We start from the raw sequence: 19,310 nt of genomic DNA, 5'->3' as shown, positions 1-19,310 counted from the left end.
CGCCGGGTGCCGCGGCGGGAGAGTCGCCCGGGAGGTCCCGAGAGCCCGGTGGCGGAGGGGCGGGCCTCGGTTTCCCTCACGGAGGCGGCGGCGGGGTGAGGGCAAGCACGGCCCCGGGACGCAGGCCGACGCGTCCCCGGGCTCAGCCTGGCACCGGGGGACCCGGGCCGCGGGACTGGCCGCCCGCCACGCTTCCTCTTCCCGCGCTCTTCCAGGAATTAGTCCCCGTGCTTTTCAAATTAAAGCGTTTGCGTTTAGGGAACGTTTGCTCTACTGAGGTCGCCGTAATTGCTTACTTCGTGCTTGTAACTAAACCCCCAGAGGGCTTTTCAGGAGAAAACACTTAAGTTTTTAATTAGTTCAAGCTCCAGAGTTTCCCGCTGAGACCTGACGTCTCTAACAGGAGTTTCGTCGTCAGTGCTGCTACCTCGGCCGACGAATCGCGTGACTGACCAGTTAAAACGCCCGCAGGGAGTTCGGCTTTTCACCCAGCTCTCAGTGAATGTGTAAGAAGCTGTGGTTTGAGTTTGGTTCTACAGCTTGCCCAGGTACCCTAGCTAGCCCTTAAAACTGCCCAAGTTAGAAAGCTTCCTGCGGTGTTTTGAGAATGAAACGAAATGACATTTTATGTGTAAAGAATGTGAAAAGTGAGGCTGGAGAGAGAGAGAGCGGTTGAGGACAGGGCCTGAGTTCAGTTCCCAGCATCCGGGCTGCGCCGCTCACGAGCCCCAGCCAGAATCCCAACTCCAGGGGTGCTGTAGCCCCCTTTCTAGATTCTGGGGACATCTGTATTCACAGATGCCCAGACCCACATCCATACCAATAATTTAAAAAGAAAATATTGTTGTTTGAGACACTTGTCTAGCTCTGGCTAGCCTTAAACTCATTGTAGACCAGGCACTGATCGTCTGCAGTTGCCTTCCAAGTGCTGTGATTAAAGACACGTGCCACCGAAATAAATGAATGAACGAATATGAAAGGTAGCACAAATATTTTACCTCGTGCCTTGTTGCCTATATTGTATGCTGAAATCTCAAAGCCAATTCCTGAGATAAAACGTGTGTGACTTAAGTAATGCTCTACTTTAGTTACAGTAAGAACTAAGAACTAAGGGATATTAGTGCTGGAAGGCATTTCAAAGATCCCGCATAGCACACACAGTACACACTATTAAGTCGATGTGGAGGAATAAACAAAGTATTTCGTCTTGATCTCAGCAAGGTTTTTCTAATTTCTCCAAACGAGTGAGTTAGGAAGCCACAGAGTGTGTTGCTGCCTCGAGCACCAGATGCTCTCCTAGTTTTTACAGTCTGTCTAATAGGAACTGCATATTGGCTTAGGAAGGGAGGAGAAACGGAATCCCCATCAAGTTCACTTGCATCTGAAGCTGTGATGCAGTTCATGAATTATCGGCATCTAATAAAAGCTTGTTCTTTCATCTTCCACAGTGTTCTAAGATATTACCATCTGTTTTCATTTTAGATTATTAAAAATAGACTTTGTTGTCTAAAGTAACAACACAAGAGATCCTATTAACAATAAATGGCAAGAAAACACAACCACACAACCTTGCTGTCTTGTGTTTTGTCAGCAGGACACTGCCAATTTAAATTTACCTAACTTCCACACCTTACTCAACTTTCATTCGTTGGGTCTGAGTTCAATATTGAATAAGTAAAATACTTCCAAGATTCACGATCCTTTGTATTTTAACCAAAAACCAGGAGATCTCAAATTGAGTTTCCCAATGAGTTTATATTACTGTGGGATTCCACCATGCAGTGGTGAGCACTGTAGACGTTTGAATTTACATACTGTACTTTATAGTAGTTTCAGAAATTGAAGTTTGGACAAAGTGAGCGATTTGCTTCTAGAAAAATTAAAGCTCAGGTTTCCTAGTTTTTATCCTATTATGTACAGGTAATGCATTTCTTCCCATGGCTTTGCTCATATGTTGATATAATAGTTTTTATAATTGGATATAGAATTTATAAGGAAATCTTGTTAAAAAATTTTAGCCAATAATAAGTGGGGTCATAAGACTTGTGTTTTTAGATTAATGGCTATGCATATTATCACCCATTTTTGCTCTAAAATGTTACATTTTTCCCTCTACCTTCCTTCTGACCATGTTACGTTCACCTGGCACTGTGGGTTCTCTCCTAAATACACTCCAAGGTCTAAGTGCTAAAGCTTGATTGCCTGGAATCAATTGATTGGAAGGTGGGGCCCTTAGGAAGTGAGGCCTAGTGGAAGGGAGGTAAGCATGCCTCCCTCCCTCATCTTATATCAAAGTGAGCAGCCCCTCCGTCTATGCCCCTGCCATGATGTATTATACTGCCGGAGGCCCAGGTCAACAGGTCAAGGTTTCCTTCTTTAATTAGTATTACAATCTTTTTTTTTTTAATTTATTAAAGATTTCCATCTCTTCCCCGCCACCACCTCCCATTTCCCTCCCGTTCCCCCAATCAAGTCCCCCTCCCTCCTCAGCCCGAAGAGCAATCAGGGTTCCAAACTAATTAAACGACAGAGAGAGAACACGCAAATAAGTAAGATCAGAAATGAAAAGGGGGACATAACCACAGACACAGAGGAAATTCAGAGAATCATTAGATCTTACTACAAAAGCCTGTATGCCACAAAACTGGAAAATGTAAAGGAAATGGACACTTTTTTAGATAAATACCATATACCAAAGTTAAACCAGGACCAGGTGAATAATCTAAATAGACCCGTTAGTCGTGAAGAATTAGAAGCGGTTATCAAAAACCTCCCTACCAAAAAAAGCCCAGGACCAGATGGTTTCAATGCGGAATTCTACCAGAACTTCCAAGAAGACCTAATACCTATACTCCTTAATGTATTTCACAATATAGAAACAGAAGAGGCATTGCCAAATTCCTTTTATGAAGCTACAGTTACTCTTGATACCAAAACCACACAAAGACTCAACCAAGAAAGAGAATTATAGGCCAATCTCACTTTAGTATTACAATCTTAAACAGCCTAATGGTGTATAGGCTCTGGAGTGTCTTTGGGTGCTTTCTTTATTTAGCTAACACAAATTATCTTTTTAGGAAGGTTAGAACTTTATTAGATTACCCATGGATGAGGCAGAACAAAACTGTCAGAACAGAAATGGAACCTGAATTTATCCTGATGAGAAAGGCCTGTGTCATGAAGTATGCCCATCATGTGGCATAAGGTTGACCATATTCTGACTTACTTCCTGGATAAAGCATTTTCACATTTGAGTGAATTTAAGAACTGGAATGGGTCTGAAAGACCCCAAGTCACATTCTTGTCAGATTTAAGGCACTAAGATATAGACCGCAATGAATGGCCCTTTACACTATAGAGGACTAAACCTGCTTTTCTGGTGCCTAATCCATTTGATTGCTTTATGTGGGGTTCTGCTGTGTTTAAATATAGCCTGTGTCAAACTCCCAATTTTAGTTGTTAAGATTTCTAGTTCACTGAATATCTCTTCATGTATGCTAGCATCAAGTCGATCATTTACTAAAAATTACTCAAATCCTTATTTTCTCTGAAGAATACCAGAAATTCTTAAAATTTGATTTGAGCTCTGCAACTGAGTCTCAGAGTTATTTTTAATGATCTTTGTAGTCTTTTTCTGCAAAGACCAGATAAAAAGGCCTTGGGATACTTTTCAGTAACTATTTTTAGCAGGTTGGTCTGGGCACTCAAACCTAAGGGCCAGCACACATACTATGTAAGCGATCCTCCACTGCACTGCACCCAAGCTTAAACAACTCACCTTTAGACAAACTGGTAACCATTTATTGGAATTAGTATCCAAGATAAGGTTGTTTTTCCATTCTTGGAAGAAAGGTTGTAAAGCAAAATTTTGTAGTACATGAGAGCTATTAGAACTCTGTAGTCATCTTTGCTCATCAAATCATCTTTTGCTTGAAATGTTGGCATTATGTTGTCCATTAACTAATTATTATAAATAAATAGTTTGAGAATCCCAAGTATTATGTTAGGATTGGTTAGTATCGACTCCAAATTCTAAGCATGCCTAAGTTTAATTTAAACTTAATATTAGTTGGTTTATTAACAGATTCAAGTTAATCAAGCATTGGGTTATTATTGAAAAGATGACATAGACAAGTCATGGAAATTGATTCTGTGTGAAAACCCCAAAACTGGAACTACCCCACACATAGGCTAAACTGGAAGAAAATCCAAGGCTCATGACCTCAGCAGCAAAATTTCTGGCCTTTATTGCTGATAAGTAGTTTCGGCTGTGTTCCTCCTCTGTTTGCCTTCTCCAGTCAATTTGCTTAGTCTGTTTTTACCATCTGTTTGTAAACCTCAGGAAACTACAGCTTTCTCATAGGATGAGCTTGTCTTGTGGCTGTGATAACTGCCTCATGGCTTCTTGCTCTATATTCAATTTGATTCCAAAGATTGTATAGCCCACAAAATATATTTTTTAATTTTGATAATGTTAAGACAATTAGTGGTATTTCATAGAGCTGAGATAAGTACAAGGTCAGAAAAGTTTTGAACTTTATGACTTAAATTGCCACTTGGAGGTCAATGTAAAGCAATGCTTTGAGATACAAAAATGCTTTCGTTGTGCTAGTCTAAGGGTTGTTAAGTTGGTGTGTGCATCATCTAGGATTTACCAGCCTTGGAAATTTCTTTTTAGAATAATATTTCAACTACTCTGTTTTTTCAGTTTTTATTATATTTTTGATATATATTTAATTTATCATGCATTGTTATAAATTACAATAAATTCTATGAGGAAAACTACAGGAAATAATACAAAATAATGCTTGATATATTTAAAAACTAGTATTTTTAACTAGAATGATTGCTTACATTTAATCTATGCCCTGAATGAAATGCATATGAGAAAACACTTTTTATCATTCAATGACCATTGTTATAAATTCAGGCTTTCCCCTTGTAAAAGTATATTTCTACATTATATATGTATTTAACCCAAATTTTGACCCATAAAAATGAATTGTTTAGTAAATAGTAAAACATGTTCTTGTCAAAAATCCATCCTAATGTAATTACCAGTTTATTATCCTGATGGGCATGAGGCTCCACTATAATTTGAAAATAAAATGCATTTAAAACAATTAATTTTCTGAATTTTGTAGCTTAGCAAGAGTATTCACCTTTGTGATCCTGTAACTGGCAGAAGAGCTGTGGCTTACTGTTAATGACCAGCATTCCAAGAAACTATCAAACCACATATTAGCTTAAGAAAAGACAACAATTCTAACATTCAAGGACAGTATCACTTCCACACCATTATAAGTTGAGGAGGCTGTCTGTACAGAGTGTAAATTTTCTTAGAATAACTAGCCTACTTAGTGTATAATGTCTTTTTAAATGATAATAAGATTGTATATATTTCTAAGCTTATACTTTGTGTTTATATTAAAGCTTTTTTTTTTAACTGTTTGAACACATCAGAGACCAGAAATAGCTGGAATGCTATCTTAAACCAAAAATCTATTTAAAGGCTTATTTAATGCTGCTTAAATGAAGAAAGATATATAAAACATCCAAAACTCCACCTGGTAATTATCCTGTTGAGAACACTGGTCAGTATGTCACTCAATCCAAGTCGACCTTCTTCATCAGAGGTAAGAAAACCATACCTATCACTGGTTTTGAAAAAAACAAAAGCTGTGAATGACATGAAATATTAGATGCTGATTCTACTAGGACCCCAACTTCCCATATCACATTATCAGATTATATGATTATGCTACTTAACATCTATAACTCACTCCTCTGTTATGACGCGCAATGAATTGATCTTACCACCCTTTTTACTGTTTTTAAACTGGAGATGCCCAGACTCAGCTTAACTTTATAGGGCATAGGATCACTCTGGCTCATGCTTCTGACCACTTGTCATCTCTTGCTTTGTTGTACTTCTTTGATAAACAAAACCCTAATGTGTTGAAGGAGATTTCTGTCCTGCTCAGTCCCGTAGCCATTCAATTCCAAAGAAACACACAGAGGTCTACATAAATCATAAACTGGTTGGCCTGTTAGCTCAGGCTTCTTCCTTCATTAACCCATAATTCTTGTCTGTGTCAGCCACATGTCTTAGTATCTTTTATCAGTGAGGCATTCTCATCTGCAATAGTAACCCAGATGCAGACTGAACCTTTCCTCTTCCCAGAATTCTCCTGTTCTGATCACTCTGCCTATACTTCCTGCCTGGCTACTGGCCAATCAGCAGTTTATTAAATCAATACAACTGACAGATCTTTACAGAGTACAGGACCATTGTCCCACAGCACTAATGAATACATTTCCTCCCCATTCTTCCCCGAAGACTTGAGGAAGAATATGTAAGTATAAGGACCATTTCACTTTAAATCCCTGACCATGAGTCTGAAGTGGAATCCTTCACTGGAAGGCATTCATGCTGTATGTCACTCATTGACTTAATGTACAAGTTGTTTTTGTTTTTTTTTTTACCTCCTTAAGCTGCTAAGAATTTCTTGTTCTTTCTTGATCTAATCCAATCATATTTCCACTTTTCACAAACCTGCTCTTATTAAATTCACCTCTTCATCATGAAATTTATTAGCTAATTCTTCTAAACATACTTGATCTGATTGAGTACAAAAGCTGACACCATTGCTTCTCTTCCTTGATAGAATTCCTTCACATTGCTTCTTTCATTTTGTTTTGTTTTTAGAGACAGGGTTCCTTTGTGTACCCTTGGTTGTCATGGAACTAGCTCTGCAGACCAGGGTGACCTCGAACTCACAAATATCTGCCTGCCTCTGCCTTCTGAGTGCTGGGATTAAAGGTGTGCACCACCACCATCCAGCTCCCATTGCTTCTTGAATAAATATTATCTTGGATTTATTTTTCCTGTCCATGGTTGTGCATTCTATCTTCTTTGTTGGATCTTCCTCTTCCAATATCTCTGTAGTGTATTATTCTCTCTGCTCTTGATGGGTGATAGTCTCATCTAGCCTAATAAATCTTCATGCCAACTTTATACAGGTTTCATGTGTATCTCCATCTTTGTCCTCCTGTACAAACTCCAGATCATATATACATCTATTCAGCTGACTATTTGACATTGATGTTTGGATGATCAATAAGCATCTAACAGCATATCTGAAGCTGATTCTTAACCCTGTCTCAGAAACTTCTGCTGCTTGCCCCTTTTCTCCGATGATGGCAAATCTGTTTATTTTCTCACTGATGCAAATGTTTTTAGCTCATACTTGATTATTCTTGCACACTTGACTTTTCTTGACTTCTAATGCTGGGATCATAGGTGTGCCCTACCGTACCTAGCTTCTAATATATGAATCTTGATTGCATTCTTGACTAAAAATCATTGAGGAAAATTTCACAATTTATACTTTGAATATAGATCACATGCTAGTTGATATTAATAAATGACTAAATGTTTAATGTGAAATAGAAATATTAGAGAAGGCCTTTTTGACAGATAATGTATCCCAAAATATTAGGGATATTTTGATATAAAATCATGGTATCAATTTTACTTTATTCTGTCAAGAAAGACAAGAGAGTGCCAGACATGGTGGTGAATGCTGGTAATCCCAACACTTGGGAGACAGAGGCAGGAGGACCAAAAGTTAAATTCTCTCTTGACCTATACAAAGAATTCATGGATAGCATAGACTATAAAAGATCCTTTCTTAAAAAAGGAAAGAGACATAGCAGAATGTTAAAACTTTTGTGTAAATTGTAGATATTTAAACATTCACAATTTTGTATATATATTTCATACAAAAGGAAAATAATGAAGTGTGTCGCGTCTTCAACTTGTATTAAAACTGTATTCCCTTCCTCCTTAAAGGCTCTACTTTGCTACCCTTTTATCACCTGTTTGCTTTATTCCTCTTCAAGTTTGTTTCCACTTTGAGGTCTTTGCTTTAGCTCTTCCTAGAACTCTGTCTCTAGGTGTTCACTTGACTGTTTCAGTTTTTCCCTTAAGTCTTTATTCAGACTTCATTCCACATCTGCAACACTAACTGTTCTCAGTTTCTCCATGTCTTTATCTTCCCATTTTCCTAAATCTGATCTCATTATATTTCCTAGTAAATAATCCTATCTAAGAGAGTCTGTAACCTGTTTTATGCTTCTTAACGAAGAGTATCTAATATCATATGGGCCCAAGATTAGTCGGCAAATGAGGTACCTTGTCTGAGTACAGAATTTAAGGGAATAGCAAAATGTGTGTGTGTGTGTGTGTGTGTGTGTGTGTGTGTGTGTGTACACGCGTGCATGTGCATGCGTGCATATGTACCATGAGCTCTCAGAGCCAAGGGGGCAAAAATTGGACCACTTAAAATAGGAATTACAGGCAGTGTGGATGCTGGGAACCAAACTTGGATCCTCTGCAAGAGCAGCAAGTGCACTTAACTGTAGTCCTGCTTCTAGCTCCTTATTCAAACTTTTACAGTTCCCATATATTTACTGTTGCAGTTAAGAGTATAATTCGTTAAGTCCTTTGAATTTTAATGTACAGTGAATATCAACTTTTCCTAAAGAGACCCTGCTATTATTATTGTTTTGTTGTAGTAATCTAAATATTTTAAATGGGATACTGATTTGAGACATAAAATATGTTATTAAGTTTTTATTTCTTTAATAGTTTGGTACAAGCATAAACAGGCTAAGCTAACAGTTAAGCCCCATATCAAGAATAGATTCTTCCTAGAACTGTAGGGAGCAGACATACTTCCCAAACCACAGTATTAGCTTTTAGGCTGCCACTGGGAAACTACACTCCCCAAAACTGTATAAAGGCAGACAACATACAAAGGATAAGGATTCCACGAAGTCACTTTAAAGGAGTTGAGAATGTAGGATGGAGGTGAGGGTGAGGGGTAAAAGTTTGCAATAAGAAAACACCATCTCCATTTCTGGCTTATGATCGGGGTTTGGGGAAAAGGCCATGAAGTGGGGAAAAAAGAAACCTCTGAAGATGTCGGCCAAGAGATGGATGAGGAAGACCAGGCTCTGAAGCAGAGTCAAAGAGGAAGAAACTTGAGAAGCTAAAAGTCAAGGCTCCTGGGAAGGGCTCTTGACTAGAGATGAAATTAAGAAGTCTGGCAAAAGTAAGCTATCCGTGTACCAAACATCTAGATTCCTTGCCATAACATCCTTTGCCACTTAAAGCCATTTAAAGAATGAAGTGTTATCCTGGAGCCTGTTGTACATTGTAATAAACTTGTGAAAAGAAAGGAAGGGAAGGAGGAAGGATGAAAGAAAGGAAAACATACTATCTAATATTGTTACTGAATGCCACAAGAAGAATGTCATTTATCAAAGTGTTGAGTAACGGGTGAACCAACAGGTATCACCATTTCAAAGGAAAATGTGCACCAAGTGTCAAATCGTCAACTTAACAAATTTTTGTTTTGTCACTTGTTCAGATGAGTAAATACATTCTATATTTCAATTGTGTTTATCTAATTTAAAAATTTATGTTAATAAGTTGGTTGTTTCTCCATTTCAGAAAATTTTTAACTGATATCTTTCTTCTTCAGCTGGTGGAACTTCATGTTTTTTATGTCCCTGAAGGATCGTGGAACTATAAATTAAATACTATTTCAATAGAAGTTATTAACAAGTTTATTTCTGCTGGATTTATAAGGCAAGTATTTTGAGGCCATGAAACAAATTATCTGGAAAAGAGAATTTCTGAAAATTGAAATTCTTCTAAGTGAAAAATATCTTGCTGATTTAATGGACCCATCTCTAGTTCAATAAATAGTACTGTGTAATGCTAGTGATAGGATCGGGTAGAGTAGAGTAATGAATGAGGTACCAGGTGTGGTTACTAGTAGTGCAGTAAATATATAAGCTTTGCATCAATTATTGCTATAGCAACAGACATCACCTGGGCATATTACTGCTACTACCCAAAAAAACAATGTATAACCTCTTTATTACTAAGATTATACACAAAAATAATGAACAGAAATGATCTAAAATTCAAAACCAGTTGAACTGTGAACAGTAGTTAAAGCAATGTGTTGACAAGGTCTTTATAATTGTTTAAAGCAATAAAACTGCAGGTATGTATGTGTATGTGTGTATTTTTACATTCAGACAAACATGACACTATGTGATCTGGCTCTTTGTTTTCCCCTTGAGGGTATCTCACCTCCTAAAATTTCCCGTCACTTTTCCCAGTCACGTTGATTTCCTTTCTTTTCTAAAACACATTGCGTATAGTCATTATATACAGTCCTGAGCTGCTGAGATTGCTCAACAACTAAAAGTACTTAACACACGACTAAGTTCAATTCACATAAAGGGGAAAGGAGAAAACCAATACCACAAAGTTGTCCTCTGATGTCGACACACAGTGTACATCCATACACCATAATAATACTTTTGGAAAAAAGCATATAAATTTCATAACAAAATTGTGTTTTAATCATAAAACGTGGATGTAGATTAGAAAAACAAACATTTTCTTTCAATACAAAAAGGGTTTTTGTAATCCATATTTATTTGTACCATTTTGTTTTGTTTTTCGAGACAGTGTTTCTCTGTGTAGCCCTGACATTCCTGGAACTCTCACTGTAGACCAAACTGGTCTTGAACTCACAGAGATCCCTCCTGCCTCTGCCTCCCAAGTCCTGGGATTTAAGGCGTGCACCACCACTGCCTGTCATTTGTACAAATTTAAAAGACAGGTTTTTAATCATTTGTTTTTAAAAATACTTATGGGAAACCTAACATTCCAGGCAATGTTGAAACATAAGACATAAAATTATGTTTAATGCATTAAATTAGTATTTTCATTTAAGTTAACTAAACCTGTTGATTGATTAATACATTCAAAATCTATTTAAAACAATGTCATGATATTTCAGAGTATCTCCTGAACTTACTTTACAAGCTCTGAGGGAGCGCCTTGGTGAGTTTCTCGGTGTAGATGCTGTTGCAGAAAAATTTTTATTTCTGAAATGCATTGGAAATAATTTAGCTGTGGTAAGTTTTCTTGCTTTTTTTTCCTTCCAAGTAAAGTCTATATTATCAAATTACATTTTTTTTTTTTTTGGTTTTTCTAGACAGGGTTTCTCTGTGGCTTTGGAGCCTATCCTGGAACTTGCTCTGTAGACCAGGCTGGTCTCGAACTCACAGAGATCTGCCTGCCTCTGCCTCCCAAGTGCTGGGATTAAAGGCATGCGCCACCATCGCCCGGCTCAAATTACATTTTTTAAAAATGTTTATAAAGTAAGTTCCTTCACCTGTGAGATAATTTGGCTCAGATTCTAAAATGTTTATATTTATTTTAAACAGTTATTTATTAACATTTTCCTGCATATAAGATAAATATGAGCCTGCTCTTACAGTGCACTCAGTGTAGTGGTCAAAGTAAATGATGTAATTTGAATAAATCAAGGGTCGTATTTTGTGTGTGAAGAAAAAGAGATTCTCCAGCAGAAGAAGCGGGTAGGTAAGGGACATGGAGGAAGAAATGATATTCGGGCTTGGATCTTGAAAGTTAATATCTGATCTTGAAAAGAATGAAGGGTGAGAAACGATTTCTGAGCAGAGAAAGAATGATCAGAGGAGTGGAAAATCAACAATCGAGAAGGTGATGGTTGTCTTCTGTTGTATTAACTGTGTCAGAAAGTGGGGTTGGGAGAGCAGAGGGCCAACTATAAAGTACACTTCTAAAGGTCTTGAATGCCACATGAATATTTCATGATTTTTTTTTCTGAATCCTTGGAGTTTTTGAGCAAATGAGTAGCATGATTAAATACTTTAATTAAAATTATTTTACCTTCATTGAGAAGTAGGAAGACATTGTGGGCACAAATTATAACCAGCTATATGATCTGAGCAAGTTATTTAATCTTTATGCCTTTGTATCCCTGTCTGTAAATTAGAGATGCTGTTCATATCTTTCTCATGAAATTGCAAAGCTTAACTGTGCTAATTTATGTACTCCAGACAGAATAGTGCCACAAACACACTGACTCCCATTGAAATGATTACCATACTTCTCATTAAAGGTCATAGAATTTCGGTTATGTTTTGTTCAGGGTTCTATGTTCTATGTAATCTCACCATAGTTACTTTAATATTTATATGTGATTGTATGTCTTCCATAGAAAAGCACAGAAAACTAATTGAAAATTATTATCAAAGATGTAACCTTTTCTTATGTATTTAAATCTAGGTGAAGGAAAGGCAAGAATCAGAACTGAAACTCAAAGCATTTGCTCCTCCATATGTATGTACTATGATCTGAAACTTAACTCATTTTAAAACTGAAAGTGGATTTGGTTGTTTTTGACTTTTTAAAAAATTTCCTGTGTTTTAGGCTCTTCAGCCAGAATTATATTTGCTTCCTGTAATAGACCACTTAGGAAATGTTTATTCAGCATCTTCACCAGTTACTTTAGATGAACGTCAGAGTAATAATGATACCACAGAGATTAATGGAATAATCCACAGACCAGATAGTATAACTTTATCAAAGGATGAACCTGGAGATCCAACTTTGTTGGAAAATATTTGGAAAGACTTTACAAATCAAGAAGAAGGTGATTTCAACTAAAATGGGGAAAGCAGAGTTTCTTATATATAGAAATTGAGCAGTCAAGCCTATATGCAAATTTTGAGCAAATCTAACCTTACAAATAGAAGGAAGATACAAGGGAAGCTGTAGTTCAATTGGAACTTAAAAATGTACAGGTGGGAAAGGAAAACAACTGAAATACTCTGTTAAAGATGAAATACGGGCTAGGGAGGAAGCCCAGAGTGTAATGTACTAGACTTGCAAACATAAGGGCTGGGATTCAGCACACAGAGCACTCATTAAGACAAACAAAAGCCGGGCATGATGGGGTGCACCTGGACCCCAGCATTGAGGAGGCAGAGACAGGTAGAGCCTTGGGATTTATTAGCCTACCTAGACTGGCCAACTTGGTGAGCTCTAAGCCAGGGAGAGACCCTATCTTTAAAACACAATGGTGGAACCTGGAGAGGTGACTCAGAGGTTAAATCATTTAGTGTCTTGCCGAGGACCCGAGTTTGGTTCCTAACATCCACACATCAGGCTGATCACAAATGTTTTTAACTACATCCCAGGAGATCTGATACCCTCTTCTGGCACCTGGGCTCATGTGTATATCCTCACAAACACACATAATTAAAAAAATACTAATTAAAAAATTAAAAAATAAATTTTTAAATTCACACTCAAAAGTAGATGACACCTGAAGAAGGACACCTAAGATTGACTTCTTGTTTCTATGTGTTCATGTCTACACATACCCATACACATTACACACCTACACACACACAGTCATACACATACAAAGGGGCAGGTAAGCTTACATAAACAAATTTGTTTAGAAAAATGTCAGTTGATCATATTCATCGTATTTCGTGGGCTAAAAAGATGTGCAAGGAAAAATGGGTGTACCAAATGTGAGGTACATCTCCCCCAAACTAATGAAAGCATCCATTGCAACTGCAGGATTTTGTTTCCTAAGTATACTGCCATCTCAGTTTATTCAACATCAGATATTCCAAACATCACTTTCTTTAATATTTCTTCCTGTGTTAATATGTAGTGTTAGTTGATGCCAATAGGATACTGAGTGAGAATCTTCATATTGCATAGCTCTGCTTTTCATTCATGATAATCACCTAAGCACTAAGGGGAAAATTTGAAAGCATTCACAATAAAATCCAGAGTTTTTGAGTGATACAAGGTAGAGTGGCTAATGAAAATGTGATTACTGTGTCAAATTTTGACTGTGTCATATTTCACACTACATGAATTATGATAACTGCATACAACTTTTTAAAACTTGTTGGGAACATTAAGTTACACAAATTCATCAGAATATGGTTATTTTGTATTTTACATTTATTCATGTGTCTCAGTGTGGAGGTCAGAGAACAGCTTGTGGGAATGGGATCTCTCCTTCCAGCATTCTGGGTCCCAGGATTTCGTCGTAAGACTTGATGAGTGCCTTTACCAGCAAGCCATCTTCCAGCCTACAGATGTGCTTCTTAAATGGGGTTAATTTTTGGTGCAAAGCAAAACAAAGCCCCTAAAATTCAGATGAGATGCTGTAATGCATGCTTGTTTTTAAAAGTTCCATAAACTGCAGTGTGTATCAATAATAAAGGTTAATAATGATTCTACTACTCAGAAGTAACTTGTCACAATTTTGATATATGTGTTCCAAATATTGTTGATATTATAGTTTGAATATAAAATGTTTTTGTAAGACCATGTATTTGAAGATTTTGTCCCCAAATGCTGCTATAGCCAGGATTTTCAGGGAGTCTCTCCCAGTCAAATCTCATCTCAATCAACCTTGAGTAAATCTATAGCCCTTCTGACTTCCATCTAAAATTAAGGCTTTCCTAAATTATTATTAGGGTGGTTTAATTCAGCAGTCCCTTCCACAATCCTTTGTCTCCTGACAACTGTCATTCTCTGTTCATTAGGATTCAAAGTTTAAAATTAACACCATACATAAAATCTCTGTATGTTTTTCATCTTTATATGGCTTATCCTATTTATATTATTTAAAGACTATCTTTTTGTAAACCATTTATTTTTTTTCTGTCTATATAGATATATCTATCTGTCCATACCCATTTTCTTTTCTAGTAAGCCTATGCTCAGTTTTTAAACACATTGTAACCTGTTTAGAGATTTTTTCCCTGTTTGATCTGTCTTTCCTGAGCATCTGCAGCCTTCTCTGATCGTGAGACAAATGTTAAGCTGCTGTGTCAGCCTCCAGCCTGGCTCAGCTTTGCACATTGCACTGGCAGCTGGTTCCAGCTCTCAGGCACCAGTCTACCTGAGGTACTTCAGGACTAGGAAATTGCATCTGGATCCTTGTGTAGACCTTTTCTTGGTTTCTCAGTCCCTATGTTTGGATATGCAAGCCCCCACAGTGGACGTCATTTGTAAACAGATTTCTCTTTGGTCCACCAGCTTACAAAATTGTCACAAAGCATTATTATGACAACTTGGCCTTAGCTTAGACTTGTTTCTAACTAGTTCTTATAACTTAAATTAATTCATATTTTTAAATCTACATTCTTATACATGCTTGTTGCCTCATCTCCATTATGCCCATCCTGGGTATACTGCCTCTGGTTGGTGACTCTGCCGCCTTCTTCCCAGTGTCCTCTCTGCCCGGAAATCCTGCCTAGCTATTTGCCATCCATTCAGCTTTTTATTGAACCAATCAGAGTAGCATATCTTCACAGTGTACAAAAAAGATTATTCCACAACAGGACCTAGCGAACAAACATAAGACCATTGATGCAACAGGGTTGTAGGGCAGCTCCACTGCTCCCACACGCTCTTGGTTTCCTGGACATTTTCATGTGACAAGCACCTGCCACGTAGTCCTGCCACCAGAACCACAAGCCTCCTCTATAACCTTGAACACCACCATGCCTTCCCAACCAAGAACTGTGTATCTTACTGTTTATTCATTTAGAATTTTTTGCCAATAAGATGGGTGTTAGTAATAGCAATCCACAGTTTGGTGCTTAGCCAGATATATTTTTGAGACTTTTCAAGCTGTATATTTTGATTCATCCATCCTATTTTGGTTTGTAATATAGCTGTTTATTGGCATAGCAATAAATTTTCAAGAAGAATCATTTATCATTTTTACTGATTGTTTAGGTTAATATAGAAAAAAGTTTCTTGAAAATATTTTATTAGTCTATTTTGTGTAGAAGAGACGACCTGAGATCATTTCCTTCCTTATTATTCACCCTATTCAGTCTCCCAAATGTGAATCATCCTCACTGGAAAATGCCTGGTGAAGAACATGCAAAGGGTATGGTCAACAGGTTTATTAAAAAGGGAGAAACAGATGTGGACATCCCTAATCTGAAATTTGACGTCCAGTGCTCCAAAATCAAAATACCCCAAATTCTGAAACTTTTAAAATGCTGACATGAATACCTTCAGAATGCTTCCTTCATATAACCATGATGTGGGTAGAATTTTCAGGATTTAGTTAATGGTGATGTGTTCAAGTATTTAATACCATTGTAGTATGAGGAGAGAGGTTAGAAATGTACTGTGAATTTATCTTTCTGGAGAGATAGGGAAGGGTTAATGAATTCAGTGAGCAGTGGAGTCACCTGGAGTGTTTGACAGGGTTGCATTTCCATTCTAGAAACAATTCAGGTAACAAGAAGAAAAGACATGGGCGCTAAAGACCTGATCTAGGAAAATGACAGTTGGGATTGAAATAAGATCTTGAAGTCAGGGACTTCTAAGGCTTAGACAGCGTGCTTCAGCACTAAGCCACTTTCAAGAGGAGGAAAGAATGATGTCATACCTGCTATGTTAATGCCAGGACCTGAACATGGTTTTGTTAAAAGCCCATGTTTATACACTGGACTAGAGGCATATTGAATTTTCTTTATTGATTTAAAATGTTATAAGTATTATTAGTACTCTGTACTGTCAAATGCCTTTTCTTTGCTTACATTTCTCTTACCTTTGTCACAAACAAGCACAGTTGCATAGATATTACATGTTGCCCTACATTTTATTGATGGTAGAAATGACAAATAAGTGTCTTAAATTCCTACCAAAATGGACCCACAAATCTACTAGGTTTTGCATTGTAATTTCTTTTCTGGGGGTAGTAGGGTGGTGTTTCACTATTACTTTTAAGCAGCTATTATATCTAGTTTTTATTCATTTAACATTAATTAGATCATTTTGAAAATTCCCATTTGCTTGACTTTGTTAATAATCAACTGGGAATGTGGTAGCTAAATTTAAAGTGATTTAGCTTCAAGCTGAAAAAAAAAATGCTTTCGTTATGTGTTTTGGGTTTTGCCTTCATGTTTTTGTCTGTGCACCACATTCATGCAGTGTCCAAAGAGGACAGTAGAGGACATTGGATCCCTTAGGATAAGAATTGCAAGTAGTTGTCAGCCACCATGTGGATGCTGGGAGTCAGACCCATATCCTCTGGAAGAACAGTCCTTGAACCATCTCTCCAGCCCCCACAAAATAATTTGACAAGTTTTGTGAAGTTACTTTTAAAATGTTAATTTGGCTCACTATTTTTAAATAAATTTTTAGATATTGATTTCAGGGGGAAATAATCTGCAAAGGTCTACATTATCAGGCCCGTGGATCTTTACAAATAGAGATTTATAAATAGTCTTCACTAATAAAGGTATATTTGAAAAATTACTGTTCTTTAAATTTTTTAAGGATTCATTTTTTAAAAATTATTTTCTGTGTATGGATGTATTGCCTGCATCAGTGTCTGTGCACCATACATATGCCACTGCCTCGCAGGCCAGAGGAGGATATCAGATCCGTTGGAGGCTGTTAGCTACTGTGTGGGTGCTGGGAATTGAACCTGGGTGTTCTGGAAGAGTAGTCATTGTTCTTTAGCTGCTGAACCATCTCTCTATCCCCCAGAATTCTATTTTAAAAAGGGAGATTTTACAAGTGAAAGTGTATGTGAAAGTTTCCTTCTGTTTTCATACCAGCATTTTCTTTAGTGGGTTTCTCAGATTATTTAAAAAAATACCTTTAGACAAAAGGTTTTATGAAGACTTAAGTCTGATAAAGCCGAGTTTATTTCCTCTTTCAGATTTATGTTGCACATAAAGAAATATGCAATAGCAAGTGTGCACATGTAGGTGTTTTTGTTGATGAGGGTGGGGGATCAGTTGAGTTCACTAGAGAATCTTATTCATATGAACTAATATTTTGTGAAACTTATTCTGGAAAATATGCATTTGTATTTGCAAAGTTTGTGATATAAGATTATAAGATACACATATGAAAACAATGCTTATTTTACTATATTATTACTATATAATGCTTATTATACTTATATTTACTAATAATTGTACTTTATTTGCCATGCATGACCATAAACATCAGCTGAGGAAAGCCAGACTACACAAAACCACCATGGAAGTTCTGAGGTACCAGGATCATTGGAAGAGTCAAATGATTGTTTGGGGAACCTAAAAAGGTAATTGGTATAAATGGTAATTACACATACCCTAATCTGGAGTATAAGGAAAAGAATGTATTTATTTATACAACATTTAGATTATAGTCTTTTCAAATTAAGTAACAATTGTATAAGCAAAATTATTTTATTTACAAAAGAATTATGTTTCTAAAACTTTTAATTATTTTTGGACCTTTTTTTGATTTTTCGAGAAACTTATTTTTAACCCTACCATAATGGATCCATAGAGATGTCTCATTTTACTACTCATTTTTAATATAATTTATGTTGATTATTAATGAGTTTGAAATAAAATAGATAGCCCAGCATCAGTATGAGTCTTTTTTTTTTTTTTTTTTAAATAAGAGGTGTGGGGTTGCACTCTGATGCTCAGGCTGGTCCTAAGCTCCGAGGCTCAAGCAATCTTCTGCTTTATCCATGGAAAAAGTTAGGAAAACTGATTTAAGCCACCCATCTGGCTTTGAGGTTAACTTTAAACATTTTCAAAGTTATGTTTGTATTTATATAGCATCACTCATGTATGAACATGTAGGTTCTAATACTCATGGAATAAAGTTTTAATGACTTTCAAATCTTATTCTCTTTTAAGTCCATATCTTTGGAAAGATGATGATGATAATACAGCTATCAATAGATGGCAGGCCAAACCGGTATGGTATTAAAATTTTTACCTAAATGTAGCATTGCAACATACTAATAATACAGAAATTAAAATTTTAGCTATATCTTAAATACCCACTTTTATTTATAATTCCATAGATATGTTGTAATATCAGTAATATCTCTAGTGGTTCAATTTTTATTTCTTCTTTGGTGAAGAAATAATATGCCTAAGTAAGTGGGATGAAAATGTTATCCACAATAGCTTTTTAGATCATTTTTTAAAAATGCTTTCATTATTTTTAAGGTACTTAAACTTTAATTGGTGGTTTTATTAGATAATTTGTAATTGAATACACTGATAGGTGTATTTCATTAATGCAGCTTTTAGATCAGATTTCTTGCATGTGTTGAAAGAATAGATAGTAGTGGTTGATGTTATTATCAGTTCTCAGTTACTAGCAGTGTGGCTTTGGATCTGCTGTTTCATGTGTCTAGGAACAATCTAAAAGACCTAATGGACAATATTTATATTGCCAGTTTATTCTGAAGAAGTGAAAACATGGAGAGAATTTTGTAAATATCTGCAGCATGAATTAGGATGCTATTAAGATGCAAATAATACTAGATTTATCACCAGGGATTATTCTAAGGATTTTACAAATATCAATT

The 19,310-nt window shown here is 36.5% G+C and overlaps 1 protein-coding gene across 3 annotated transcripts in view; it reads left to right on the top strand.

The window, feature by feature from the left end:
• Positions 1-4,961: 4,961 nt before the first annotated feature.
• The window catches only part of Spata1 (spermatogenesis associated 1), a 30,653-nt gene continuing 16,304 nt past the window's right edge, over positions 4,962-19,310 (top strand). The window contains exons 1-7 of one of the 3 annotated variants that reach the window (XR_003377839.1): positions 4,962-5,636; positions 9,552-9,658; positions 10,890-11,007; positions 12,206-12,259; positions 12,350-12,572; positions 17,942-18,035; positions 18,628-18,688. Coding sequence is in view for 2 of the 3 variants with exons in the window: in XM_026783952.1 (XP_026639753.1) it covers positions 5,601-5,636; positions 9,552-9,658; positions 10,890-11,007; positions 12,206-12,259; positions 12,350-12,572; positions 17,942-18,035; positions 18,628-18,688 (693 nt within the window). In the remaining variant the exon portion in view is untranslated. The remainder of the gene's footprint in view (positions 5,637-9,551; positions 9,659-10,889; positions 11,008-12,205; positions 12,260-12,349; positions 12,573-17,941; positions 18,036-18,627; positions 18,689-19,310) is intronic. The other 2 variants (XM_026783952.1, XM_005357407.3) reach the window with 2 other exon arrangements.

This window comes from Microtus ochrogaster, chromosome 21, assembly GCF_000317375.1.
Source record: "Microtus ochrogaster isolate Prairie Vole_2 chromosome 21, MicOch1.0, whole genome shotgun sequence".
Taxonomy (NCBI): Eukaryota; Metazoa; Chordata; class Mammalia; order Rodentia; family Cricetidae; genus Microtus; species Microtus ochrogaster.
The sequence above is the reverse complement of the archived record's forward strand: the minus strand, read 5'-3'. Positions and strand labels throughout refer to the sequence as shown.